The sequence below is a fragment of the Larus michahellis genome, chromosome 1, assembly GCF_964199755.1.
Source record: "Larus michahellis chromosome 1, bLarMic1.1, whole genome shotgun sequence".
Lineage (NCBI taxonomy): Eukaryota > Metazoa > Chordata > Aves > Charadriiformes > Laridae > Larus > Larus michahellis.
The window spans coordinates 91,728,955-91,742,561 of record NC_133896.1 but is presented as its reverse complement, the minus strand read 5'-3'; the positions used below and the strand labels follow the sequence as shown (position 1 = coordinate 91,742,561).

The 13,607-nt window shown below is 52.7% G+C and overlaps 1 protein-coding gene across 1 annotated transcript; it reads left to right on the top strand.

Moving 5' to 3' along the window:
• The first annotated feature begins 6,700 nt into the window (after nucleotides 1-6,700).
• On the top strand, nucleotides 6,701-10,214 carry COPS7A (COP9 signalosome subunit 7A). The gene is made up of 7 exons (XM_074592445.1): nucleotides 6,701-6,977; nucleotides 7,100-7,175; nucleotides 7,745-7,833; nucleotides 7,909-8,111; nucleotides 8,583-8,688; nucleotides 9,074-9,225; nucleotides 9,600-10,214. The coding sequence occupies exons 1-7, from the start codon at nucleotides 6,816-6,818 to the stop codon at nucleotides 9,637-9,639; spliced, it is 828 nt and encodes a 275-aa protein (XP_074448546.1). The 5' UTR covers nucleotides 6,701-6,815; the 3' UTR covers nucleotides 9,640-10,214.
• Nucleotides 10,215-13,607: the final 3,393 nt, after the last annotated feature.

Below are 13,607 nucleotides of genomic sequence, written 5' to 3'. Positions count from 1 at the left end.
CAGAGGTATGAGAGACGACAAGGAGGAGGATGTTGTAGGGACCAAGGAAACCCTGGGAGATGAGCGTGTGGGGGGAAGCCAGGAAAGCCATCAAGGTGATGGGAACAGGGAGTGCAAGGGCTGATGTCACTCTTACATCACTCTTACGTGATATGAAGGGAATGGCTTGCTTGGTTTGGAGCACAGGTTTAGCCAAGCAGAGAGGCAACTGGAGGTCCTCTGGGGGCGGGGGGGGGGACTCAAAGGAAAGCTAACGTAAAATTACAGGGAAATTTGAGGGGAGGGGTGGAATCAGGTGGGCTGACGGAGGAGCAGTTGCGTAGCTGCAGAAAGAGAATACACGAGTGACTAAGTATAAAGCTAAGTATAAAGTATTCCTCTGAAGGTGTTAAAGTGAGGGTGATGCGGTGATGAGAGGAAGTCGGAAATGTAAAAATCACCTCTGTCTGGCCAGGATTTGGACCAGGATCAGTGTATGTCGTGTGAGGACAATGAAGTACCTCCCTGCCTGGCCATACCTGGGAAGGATATGAGGCTGTTATTTCTGTCTGGCAGAGTCACTTTTAAATCCTCACGTACAGATCATTTACACCCAAGAGTCCTGAGGCCAAGCGGCGCACTGCTGCTGTTTTTAGCACTGTTCCCTAAGGGCAGAGACCCATGTCATTGCCCTGCTATCTGCACAACTTTGTCTGTCCGTCTGTCTGTTAGCTGACATGGGTTTGACAAAAGAAGCACAGTCTAAAAGGTAAATAAGCTCTAATAAGTTGCATGAAAACCGGCAGCCTGACAGAGGAGAGAGATGCTATCGGTGCCTGTGCTGGAAGGGAGCCCATAACCATGCTGCTGGGCAAAACCCCACGGGTCGGAGCAATCCAGCCAGCAGGCCAAAAAAATTAAGCAGAAAATACTGGGAAAGCTGTGCATGTTATGTGTATGTGCGGTGGAGGAGGAGCCCGGCAACAGAGACTGTGGACCAAGGGGAAAGGACTCACAGATGTGGCAGACTGTGGAAAGGGGTGTCATTGAGAAACCCCGCTTGAAGGTACGGTAGTGGGAAGGATGGAACATATAGGAAAGAAGTCCGTAGAGAACCCAGTTTCCTCGGTCCCCGCTGCTCACCGAACAACTGGTTAATAAGCTCTGGAATATCAGAGACATCCCAGAAGACTGGAAGAGAGCTATGCCCTGCCAATATTTGTACAGAGCAAACGGAAAACCTGAAAGTTTCTAGGCAAAGCAACAAAGAGCTGATATGAGATTCTCTGGTTAATGCCAATCAGCCTGATTTGGAGGAAACCGATCTTGCTGCATAAACTTGTTTTGTTCTTGTCAGTCTTTGATGTGACTACAGGTTTGTTTGGAAAAGGTGATGGCTTAGATCTATCCAGGCTTCTGGAAGCATTAATATCCCAAAGCATGCTGATGAGAAAAAAAACAGCATTATGCAATATTAACAGAGCAGAAAGTTAAGTGAGCCGGTTAATTCCACTTAACGACCTGCAAACGCAAAGGAGGTCATCCCTGGAAGCCCACCATTGAGTGGCAGCGTTTCTTACACGGATGCCCAGGAAAGAGTCCTGGGTCAGGTATGACTCACCATTTTATTCAGTGCTTGGTGAGCAGATACAGTTCATTCTGACACAATTTGCTGGGGACACAAATATTGTTACAGTGTTAAAAATAATGAGGGTCGGACCAGCACAGAATGACCTACTGCACCCGGTAAGGTGGTCATTCTCATAAAACTTCTTCTAAGATAGTGGAGAGCAAATTGTGCAGCCAGCTATGAACAGGGGAAAAAAAATGTCCATATCTACAGAGAACAGCTTCCAGTCCTGAAAAGAGGTGATCTGAAAAGGATTTAGGGATCATAACAGGCAGAAAACCCAACACAAGGCCGGTGGGCCAGGCTGCAGCAAAGGGTCTGAAGTGATCCCTGGCTGTGCAAAGGCAGAAGTAAGGAAGAGAAGTGAGGAGATGATTAAACCTCTCTCTGTGTCTGGGTAAGTCCCATGCTGGAAAACTGTACACTGCTTCATGCTCCATATTTTAAAAATAACTTTGAATCAAAGGTGATCCGAAGGCAGGAGATCTCAGTAATTTAAAGAGGTCAACCTGTTTAATGTATCAAAAAAGCAGAACGAGACATGACTTGCTTGCAGTATCACTTCCGTCCCGGGGAAAGCTCTACCAGGTATTCTGGCAGAGAATAACAAGAGCCAGTCACTGGAGAGCGATTAATCACAGGAACAAACTACCAAGTGAAGTGCAAGATCCTCTCTCTTCCGGAGTCTTTGAATCACGACCGGAGGCCCGTCTGGAAGACAGTTCCTGGTCTGCAAACTCCTGAGGGCTACGAGAGCAGGCCGGGGGAAGAGTCACCGCGTGGCTACCGTCTTCTTCAACTCCTCTGCAAGCAGCTGATCTTGGGCTGCCTCTAGGTGCAACTGGGTACAGGTCTTACGACCCTGTGTGCAGTAGCCTGGTACAAGTTATAGGGTTAAAAGCCTTCTGGATCATGTTGGTACCCAACCGATTCACCCCAGCCTCCTCTGCCCTTATGGTGTTTTTGCCTTGGAGTCTGTGTTGCACACAGCCGGGAAAACATGTCTCAGAAGATGTGACCCTAGCTATGTTTGGAGAAGGACTGGGGAAAAAATACCATCAGCACTTTGACAAGTTATTTGGATTCTGCGGTGGTGAAGAGAGGAACAGCCTAGAATGAGACAGTATGGCTCTACCGGCTTTAAAGTGGGACAGTGAGCGCATAGGAAAGAAGGTAGTTCTACAGCACGAAGATCTCTTTCTCCTTCTGGAAAGATCAGAGAGAGATCACAAGACAGGGATGATGCTAGGGGTGGTCACAGCAAGGATTAGAAATCCCAAACATTCAGAAATAACAATGCTGAACCTCCCCGTGTCATGAGATTTATCTTAGAATTATGAAATGTTGTAAAGACTTGCTTTCATCTGCACTCTTCGCCTCCTATTTGCGGCTCTTTAGGTTACATGAAAATCACATTTCACAGTTTCCCTATGACCACAAAGACAGGCGGTTTGCTTTGTGAGCAAAGTGAAAGCACGGGAGTCAATGACTCCAGGAGCCCGGAATTTAATCTTGACACCCAGCACCCTGATCTAGGGACGAGGCAGAGACTTCGCTAAGTTATGGGGGTGTTACCATGCACTCTCCCAAGAGTTTGCGTATTTTAGGAGAGACGATGACCTTCTCATTTGGAGAGCTCAGGATCTGATTTGTTCAAAGGAGTTTCTGGTCTTTGCCCTTGTTTCAGCTCTATGCAGGACAAAGAGAAGGGGCAGACAAAAATCTGGGGACCCAGCACCCAGGGCACAGGGCCATGGGGTCGGCGTGGAGAAGGAGGACAGAGGGAGCATCATGTAGCTGGGTTGCTCGGGCTGCCTGGCTTTATCTGACTAATAATGAAAGGCAGCAAGCGTGTCAGAGAGTGTGAGAGAAACAGATCGATAGAGAGATAAAACTGAGATGGAAGGAGCTGGCGAGGGGGTGGGGAAGAGAGTAATAAAACACTACAAATCAGCAGGGTTACGCCTGAACCTGATTTGAATGCGCTCCGCGCTGGTGTAAGTGAATACAGCAGGTGTAAGGCCGGGGTGAATCAGACCCAAATACAGAAACAGAGAGGGGAAAGTAGGAAGGAGATAGTCTTCTCGTTAATACTGCCCTGCAACCTGCCTTCACAGCCCTGCCTCAACCTTACAAGCCCTGCCCCTCCTTTAATCCTGCTGTATGGAGAAGCCCAGACCTTGCTGGCTCTGAGCATACACACGGACAGCCTTTCCCTGCTTCTCTGGGCCACCACGATCTTCAGCCTGTCCTGAAGATGTGTCTGTTGGGTAAAACGTGTCTCGGTCACATTTTACCCGACCGAGTGCGGGAAATGCTCCTTACCACCTCGTTGACCAAGGACTGAGGGGCAGGACAGCTTCTGACAATGCCCTGAACTGGTGGGTTCGGGGCAGTTTTCTGGGAGAGATGATTGACTGTGTCCACGCGTATGTACCAGCAGAAGCTGACCAGAGAAGCCTCTTTGTTCAGCTCCAGATTTTTGAGGCAAGTGAGACGGAGACATCCCAAAGCGAAGCAGGCATCAGAGCACGTGAATGAAAACGTGCTCTACCAGAAGAGGACTGAGGGCCTGGGTACCTTCCCCTGTCAGGGCACCTGTTTGCCTCCCTGGCCCAGGCACTCGGAGCCATTTTGCTCCTTCTGCCTGGAATTAGTTTTGAGTGACGTCCACCTAATTCCAGTGGCACGACTATTAACATTAGAAGTTCAGTTTTCCACACTGGCCATCACTGTCCACACTTCTCCCTTCTTCTGTCAGTAGCCCCGTCATGGAGACCAAGCACTGAAAGAGCCTCAGGGACTGAAGGGACCCTGAGAAGGGGTAGGGACAATACGTGTGGCTGTTCAAATGAGCTTGGAGCAACCTCTCACTGGGAGACACAATGATCTAGCTCCCCAAGGCAGCCACAGGTTGTATTTTCTAGCTCTAAAATTGTGTTTGGAGCAGCAGAGTACCCCAAAGGAGCCTTCTCCACGACTCAGCCACAGCAGCTGCGTGAGAAGAACTAGAGTCAAAGCAAGTGATGAGAAGAGAGCTGTTGATACTGGCAAGTAAAACCTTCCCAAGCTTAGACTTTACCCAGATGAAGATTTCAAGATGTTACGCTTGCTCCAAGATGTTACACTTACAGAAGTCTGGCAAAGCACAAATCAACTGCCTTTAATACGTGCTAAACTGATCAAGCTGACGACCGATTCTCTTGCTGGCAATCATGTGCTGGAGCGCAAACTCGCCCTGACGGCACTAAAGTTTTAACACGCTAAAACCATGCTGCCTGCACAGACCTTAAGTGGGCTCCCATCAGTTTGGTGCCTCCTTTGCTTTCATGGAGAATCATCACCGATTTCGAAAGGAGCCAGCCATGAGGAAGCTGATGCCGGGCTGGAAACTCTTGGCCAAACAGCTTAATGCAGCTTATTGAGATGAGCGTTCGCTGACTGCGCTCCTCCCAATCTCCCTCACAGCTCACCTCCGCCTACCACACGATTTGTGCAAGCCAAGAAGGGCTATGAAGGTTTTTTTTTTTTCCAAAATGATCCTCACTTTTTAGTCCCATCATTGTAAAAACAGCTCTTTCACCTAGCACGGGGAAGCGTGCCCTCGGTGATGCCTCCTCACCGCATTACACTAACTCATTTGCCCATGAAGAGATACTTAAATATACCATAAACATTTCTGTCCTTGTGGAGTATTTAAACTATCTTTTTATGGGCATATTCTGCCTGCATCGGGGATGCATTTCTTGACAAGTGTGATGGTTAATGATTCAGCAGATAGTAAAGCCATTTTTTTTTTCCTAAAAATTAATGCAGTAGAAGAGGAGATGCATGCAGGGATTTAAGAAACGTACGTTTGAAATACATAAGGACAGCGCTTTGCAACATAAGATTTTTTTTTACATTTAGATATCCCCAAAACACTGTGCGAAATAGTGAGCTCTTAATGGTGTGAAAGCAGAGCAAAGCCGGGAGCGATGTGTAGGCATACGCTAGGTATTCTACGCATCTCTTTTAACTCTGGTGTGATGCTTATGGAGCACACCATTGAAATATGAAAAATACTGTGCCATATAGAGGCGGATCTGTTTTCTCATGAGCTATTTTAATATGAATATTGGATGGATTAAGGGTAGACAGTCACCAAAGCGTACGGGAAGACCCATAAAGATACGGATATTCACGTGGTGTCCGTGACCACTACGCCAGCTGCGGCTTGTGGGCCACCTTCCAGCATGATGGGGCAGCTCAGGGGAGTCACTGGCAGGTGGTGGGTGGTGGAGACGAGGATAACCGTGGGCAGGTGAGCGGGACAGGGCATGGAAAAAGTGGTGGAAAACGCAGATATGGCCGGCTGGTTCCTGTGACCCTCACGGCCAGAGCTGGTGACAAACCGGTGGCCACTGTCACCCTGGGGGGAGGCTGCCCCGCCACTTCCCAGGCAGCCCCCGCGGTGGCCAAGTCCCAGCTGGGGCAGGCCCAGCCGCCGCTTGAGGCCCGGAGACCCCAACCCTGCCCTGCCGGGGGGGGGGGTGGAGGCTACCTGGGCCGCGACCCTGCCCGGACCCCGTGGAAGGAGGGTGCCGCCGCCCCGAGGGGTGCCCTGGGGGACGACCACCCCGGCCGGGGCCCGCCCGCCCCGGCCAGGCCTCCCCCGCCGCCTCACGCCAGGCCCGGCCGCGCCCCGGGCCCCACGGCACCGCCCGGGCCGCAGGGGAGCGGGGCAGCAGCGGGCACCCGGCGTAGGCCTGCGCGCGCCACGCCTGCCAGGCCGTGCCCGGCCTCGGGGCCGGGAGAGGCCGGGGCTACCGCGGGCGGCACCCCGGGGCGGCGCTCGGCCTCCGGAGGAGGCGACAAGGCACCGCTCCGGACCGGCGGCGCCCACCCCGGCCGCCGGGGGGCGCCCTCACGGAGGGCCTGCCCCGCCTCCCGGCCCTCCGGACAGCCAATGGGAAAGCGGCGGGGGCGGGCCGTGCCGCTGCCTCCACCAGTCGGAGGCGGGCGCGGGGCCGCGGCGCGGCGGGGCCGGGCGGTGTCATCACCCGGAAGCGGCCGCTCTGGGACGGCGGTGCCATAGAGGAGTTGTGGCGGGGCGGGGGTGGCGCCCGGCGGCGGGGCCGGAGCCGGGGCCTGCGCGGGGACGAGCGGCGGCGGGGCCCGAGCCCCGCGCGGGGGGGGCGGCGGCGGCAGCGGCAGCGCCAGCGCCATGGCGGCCGAGGGGAAGGTGACGGGGCAGAGCCAGGAGCAGTTCCTGCTGCTGGCCAAGGCGGCCCGCGGAGCCGCCCTCGCCAGCCTCATCCACCAGGTGCTGGAGGCCCCGGGCATCTACGTCTTCGGGGAGCTGCTGGACATGCCCGCCGTCCGGGAGGTGAGACCGGCCCGCCCCAGCCCTGCTCCGGCCCCCGCGGCCCGCCCCGGGCTGCAGGCCCGCCGGGCCCTGCCCGCCGGCCGGGCCGGAGGGCGGTGGAGCCTGACCCCGTGTCCCCGCAGCTGGCCGACAGCGAGTTCTCCCCCGTCTTCCGACTACTGACCATCTTCGCCTACGGCACCTACGCCGATTACCTGGGTGAGGCCGAGCCCCGGGGCGGCGGGGGCGAGGGGCGGTGCGGGGGGCCCTTCCCCTGCCGGTGGGGAGCGTGGTGGGGGTGGTGGTCCCTCGGTCCCCCCGAGCCCTTGTAGACCCTCGCCCAAACCGCCCCCTTTTTGCAGCAAGGGCTGGGACTCCCGTCACCAGGCGCTTGATTGCGGTTTGGGCCTGAGACCACTGGAGTACCTGACAATAATTAATGCTGCCATTTGCCGTCTGCGTGGAGGTTTTCCAAGAACATCTTGACAGAGACATTTTTGAGGGGCGAGGGGAAAGACTTAGGCATCCACTGGGATGTGCAGCCTTCCATAAATAAGGCATGGGACAGCTAAAGAGAATGACTTGAGGCTGAGGGGAGGAAAAGCTGCTCAGAAAAGGTCTTTTGAGCTGAGAATTAATGGGGATGGCTTGGCAAGACGAAGCACCGCTTGGGGGATTGGTGTGCAGATGCTTTAGGAAACGGGTATGGCGCAGATGCTTCTGTGCGGGGCTGGGAAATGGAAAATGAAGCATAAATTCTTATACCCTTTTCTTTCCCCTGACAATAGCTGAAGCAGCAAACCTCCCTCCCTTGACAGAGGCTCAGAAGAACAAACTGAGGCACCTGTCAGTCGTCACTCTGGCTGCCAAGATCAAGGTAGTGGCCCTTTTTTCCCCCAAATTCTCCTTCCACTTGGATTACCTCATGCTAGTTACCGTCATGTTTCCACAGTGCATCCCCTACTCAGTGCTGCTGGAGCAGTTACAGCTGAAGAACGTCCGGCAACTGGAGGACCTCGTGATTGAGGCTGTATATGCAGATGTCCTGCGAGGGAGCTTGGATCAGCGGAACCAGCGCCTGGAGGTGGATTACAGCATTGGGAGGGACATCCGGAGGGAGGAGCTAAGCACCATCACCCGCACATTGCAGGAGTGGTGAGGAGGAAGCCCCCAATACTAACACCCAAAAATGGTTTCAGGAGTGGCCGGTGGCTTCCCCAGATCTTCTGTGTGTCACTGGGGGGTAGTGTTGTGAGGTGGTCTACTCGATTCCCTTTCCCATGCTCCCAATGGAAAATAATTTTCCAAAAGTAATTTTCCAAATTGCCCTTTTTGTTGCTGGAGGGGTGATGAGACCGCAGCGACCTTTGCACAGTCCTAGCTGCTGGCAGGAGGCTTTCTGAGTATATATCTGTAGTTCCTAACCTCACGTCACTTTGTAATTTGTCCCCCTCCCAGGTAATAACGTCACTACATTATTATATTGGGCTCCTGTGTCTTCCCTGCCTGGTGTAGCTGTCACCTTCCAGTCTTTTTGGCCTCTAGAGTTGAAATCTGTCATCTTTCACGTTTCTTTCTATGCTGTGTAAGTTACCTGGCCTTTTCGGTTCTGTGTCTTCTCTCCAGGTGCCAGGGCTGCGAGGTTGTCTTGTCGGGTATCGAAGAACAGGTCAGCCGGGCCAACCAACATAAAGAGCAACAGCTGGCACTTAAGCAGCAAATAGAGAGCGAGGTAGGTGGGACAAGGAGGGAGTAGCCAGTGCCCCTCGCTTTAAAATAACTAGAACCAGTACCCCATGGTTCTTACGGTTGTTGCTCAAGTAAGGCATTACCTTTTCCCAAGGCCGTACCCCACCAGGGGGTTGTGCCTGAAGAAGAGTCCGAAGTCAGCTTAACTCCTCTACAGTGCAGGGGTCTGCACAGCTGTTAGCTCTTTTGTTTGAGCTGAGCTTGCAGCTCTTAACTCCAGGGCTTGCTTTAAAAAAAAAAATAAATACCTAAACCCAAAAAACCCTCTAAGAAAACAAACTAAAACAAAACAGAAAAAACCCAAAAACCAACAAAACAAACTAAAAACCTTGGGAAATTCCTTGGTTCTTGCTTTTCTCCTGTTGCAGGTGGCAAACCTGAAGAAGACCATTAAAGTGACAACGGCAGCCGCTGCAGCAGCCACATCCCAAGACCCGGAACAGCACCTAACAGAGCTCAGGGAGCCAGCCCCTGGCACCAACCAGCGCCAGGCGAGCAAGAAAACTTCCAAAGCCAAAGGGTGAGGAGTTGGGGGCAAACGAACAGAGCCACTGCGCGTGCGTGTGTGTGTGTGTGAGCTAAGGGGAGCCCTGTTTCGGAGCAGTGAGGCTACTGATGGCAGGGGTCTGCTCCCTGGACAGGGGATGGTCAGAGATGTGGTCCCAGCTGAGCTGTTCTCCTGCTAACTTGAGGGAAAGTCTCTGTTGCTCTTGATCTGAAGCAGTTCCTAAGTTGTGTTCTCCTCTTATGAAGAACATCAGCAGCTCTTCTTTGTGTGCTGCTGCAATTTAGAAAAGGAAGTCAGGGATGAGCCTGCGCATCCTCTCTGAATTACTCCTTTTTCCTTTTTTTTTTTTTGTTTTTTTTTTTTTGTTTTTCTCCCTCTCTCCACAGGCTCCGGGGCAGTGCGAAGATTTGGTCTAAATCGAACTAGTTGGATCTCCCTTCACAACTGGGAGGGTGAGAGGAAGAGATCTGGGGGATGGAGGGGTAGCAAGGGTCCCAAGTGTGATGCTTCTGAACTCTTCTCTGAGATCCATCTTGCCAGCTAATTCTCCTGCATGTTTGTTTTCTTTCCTGTCGTCTTTACCAACTTCCCAGGCAGTGTCTCCCTCCTTTTCATCACACCATTTCACACTCTAAGCTTCCAGTTGTACGCGTTGCTGTTTCCCCTACCACTCAAGCCCCCGTCGCCACGGCCATGTGTTTCTTCTCTCTTTCTCTCTCCCTGTCTTTTGACAGGTCAATTTAAAGAGCCATAAAACTGTTGTCAGTCACCTTTGCGCCCACAGGGCATCACAGAAGCTTGGAAAAGAGCGCGCTGGTGCTCAGCAATCACTTTTGGCTCTATGAGACCCCTGGGATACTTTCCTCCAGGATGCAGCTGCCATCTTTGATTGTTTAATCTTTGTTTTGCTAGGTGGGAGGGTAGTTTTTGAAGGGATTCTTTTAAAAATATATAAATATATTATAAATATATATAAAACAATAAAAATATAGATCTATGGACATATCGATACAAGCTTGGGCCGCTGTGGCGGTGTCTCTTTGTCTCGCATACTGATTCTGGGTGTTCCAAAATAAGTCGTGATATTGAGAGCCTTGGTCCCATTTCTGGGTGGAATACCCTCAAAGTACTCATTTCCCTTTCCAAAGGGCAGTGCCACGGTAGCTCTATTGGGATGAGAGCCTGTAAAGCAGGAGTGAATCACAAATCTTATTTAAATTAGTTTCTTATGTGACTGGTTTGCATCTGGAACGTTCAAAAGGAGTGCTTTTCAGGTAGTCTCAGAGGAAGGTGCAGAGACTTAAGGAAAAAGTTCCTATTTGTGTCAGTACTATGTGCTGCGTGATCCTGGACAAAACGGAAAGTGATGTGGGGACTTTCCTGACAGAGCTGGGAGGTGACAGAGTCGAGGCCCATCTGGGTGAGTTTTCGTGGTATAGATCTCGCTTAAGCCATTCTTGGGTGATGTTGGAGTCCGGTTGCTGGGGGGGGGGGGTGGAAAGAATTTGGCTTCTGTGAGAAGCCCAGAAAAACCCGTCAGATTCTTCAGAGGATGCATCCTTGAGACTGGCTTGGAGCCGAGTCCGTCAGATGCGAGTGTCGCACTGGTGTTCACGATGATGGACGCTGATGTAAATTGACGCTGCGATTCCCACCCCTGCTTGGTTCTACCTCTTTCCTGGTGCCGATGCTAAAATGTGATTCCCTGAACCTGTCCGCCTGCACGTGAGCAAACCACGGAAAAATTAATCCGATCAAGGGAGAGCCCTGATCTTTTGCCTGCGTGGAGGCTTCTTCGGGTCACTGGCCTGGGTGAGCTTTCTTCTGGGTCAGCTCCCTGTGCAGAGAAGCGAGGGCCGGAGCTGAGGCAGTGGAGGTGGGACGGACCCTTGTTTAAGGGGGTGGGGAGGGGGAGTGAGACCAGCTTTGTTTTACCGGTAGCAAGATGGGATGCCGCATCAAACACTACAAAATGCCGGCGTGCACAATATCGGTGTAATTCTGGGCTGCTGTAATACAGCGCTCGCTTTCAGTGGGGAGCCCCTGTCGCCTCAACCCGTAAACTCAAAATTAAGCAGCTTGCAGCTGGGCATACCAGCTGGCTGTGCCGGTGGCAGGGATGTGCCATGCTCTTCACTGGCGGAGGTCTCCAAGAGCTTGGGCAGCCCCCATACCTTCCCCGAGGCGTGGAGCCCCTTAGCCACAGGCATCTGGCACAGGAGTGCCAAGTAGGAGAGGTTTGGCGTGAAGTTGTCCGGGCGAGAGATGCAAATCCGTCTGCAGGGGCGCACAAGGGGGTAGCTGAGCGGGGGTTGTCTCAGCCCACCTAGAGATGTCCGACTAATTTGCAGCAGTAGGGATTTGGCTTGATGAGTCCCTGTTTTCCATGAGTTGCAGGGAGGGGTTGTGACAACGCTTCCACCTTTACTTTAAATTGCCTTGAGCCTTCTTCCCTCTGCGTCACATCACCTTCGTCTGTCTCTCTCGGTGAGGATAGTCACCGTGCTGGTGACAGTCTGCGAGAAGCCGTGATGTCCGTGCGCAAACAGATTCTCCCGCTCCCTGGGAAAGGCCAGGCTGGGAGCGAGGTGCCGACGGGGGAGGTGGTACCTGTCCAGCCCTGAGCACACGCCATATCTCTGGCATCTCGTGCCCTTGGAAAGAGGAGCTTCTGGTGAAACTGCTGGGGTGTGATGCGACAGAGTGTGGACAACGGGCTCGGGGTGGAGCTGAGTGGCCAGACAGAGCGCGTGTCCTACCAGCTGGCGGAGCTCCAGCGGGAGCTGGGCTGGAGTGGCCGCACATCCAGGGAGAGCTGAACTTACTAATAATGGAGGAGGATATTTGCGCCCCACAAGAGTCCTGCTAGCCCTTAGGAAGAGCAACCGTAAACAACTCTTTGTTCCAAGTGTCTCAGCTCCTCTCTGACCTGTTGAGCTTTGCTCTCTTTAACCGCGCTGTGGTTGTTGGGCACAAGGGGTCTTTTTAAACGCCCTGAACCCACAGCTTAAATCCAGGCTGCAGGGCCTGGCAGCAGAGTTGGAAGCATCTCTGAGAGCTCCACGCTGGTCACACCTCTCCTATGAAGACAGGCTGGGAGAGCTGGGTTTGTTCAGCCTGGAGAAGAGAAGGCTCTGGGGAGACCTTATAGTGGCCTTCCAGTACCTGAAGGGGGCCTACAGGAGACATGGGGAGGGACTCTTTGTCAGGGAATGTGGTGACAGGATGAGGGGTAACGGTTTTTAAACTGAAAGAGGGGAGATTTAGATTAGATATCAGGAAGAAATTCTTTACTGTGAGGGTGATGAGGCACTGGAACAGGTTGCCCAGGGAAGCTGTGGATGCCCTGGAAGTGTTCAAGGCCAGGCTGGATGGGGCTTTGAGCAGCCTGGTCTAGTGGGAGGTGTCCCTGCCCAGGGCAGGGGGGTTGGAAGTAGGTGGTCTTTAAGGTCCCTTCCAACCCGAACCATTCTATGATTGTATGTGACAGCCTGGTGTGAGCACCCTGCACGGCCCAGGGCAAGGCAGGGCAGCGCCTGAGCTCCCCACACACATGCTGGCATCCGTCCTGTCAGCGCAAAAACCCACGCACGGGTGACAGCAACCACGGCGTGGACCAACGTGGCGTTTGGCGGGTGGGGGGGGTGCTCACCACACCAGCCCTAGGCCGTGCTGAAGCCCCAACCTCAGATCTTCATGGCCAAATCGCAGCTGGGGCGAGTCTCCCTGCGTCCTTCTGCCATAGCTTCGTTTTGCGGCATGGGGCTGGCCCCTCTTGCCGAGGCTCAGCTCAACTCTCCGGTAGCGGCACTTGCCATAGGCTTCCCTCCCCTTTTCTTACTTGCCCCTCTCGAGGCTGGTTGTGTTGTGAATTTCAGGAGAGCTTGGGATTAAATGTATTTGATCCAGGGGCCTCTGCGCAGCTCTGGAAGTCTTCTGTTTTGTTTACTTTCCAAAGGGAACACCTTTTAAGACCTCCATTAAGAAAAAGGAAGCAGAAGACAGCAGATAAAATTACTTCAGACCTTTGGTATGACTGAAAAATAAATGAGAGGGGCGCGGTGCAGAATGAAAATATCGCTGCAAATTGCCTTGCCGGATGGCGAGCAGCGGGCAGGAGCACAGGTTTGCCTTTGCCCTTCACCTGAAAACCACGCTTTTCATTTTCCTGCTCACTTCAGCCGTGACTCTGAATTTCAGTCAGGGAGGATGTGAAGATTAATTAATTAGTTAGCATTTGTAAATCACTTTGAAGATGGTAAGAGTGAGATAAGTACTGAGCATTATTATTATTAAACGTTTTCATTTTAATTTTAAATATCTTTGTGGTTTAACCCTGCTTGTTCCCAAAGAAAAGGCTGAGAAAACAGACCCTGAATAGAATAGGAATACCC

Bases quoted from the DNA above. Each gene is read 5' to 3' on its own strand.
- COPS7A (XM_074592445.1), top strand. From the start codon at position 6,816: ATGGCGGCCGAGGGGAAGGTGACGGGGCAGAGCCAGGAGCAGTTCCTG. The intron at 7,834-7,908 runs GTAGTGGCCCTT...ATGTTTCCACAG, and splicing joins CTCTGGCTGCCAAGATCAAG to TGCATCCCCTACTCAGTGCT. The intron at 9,226-9,599 runs GTGAGGAGTTGG...CTCTCTCCACAG, and splicing joins AAAACTTCCAAAGCCAAAGG to GCTCCGGGGCAGTGCGAAGA.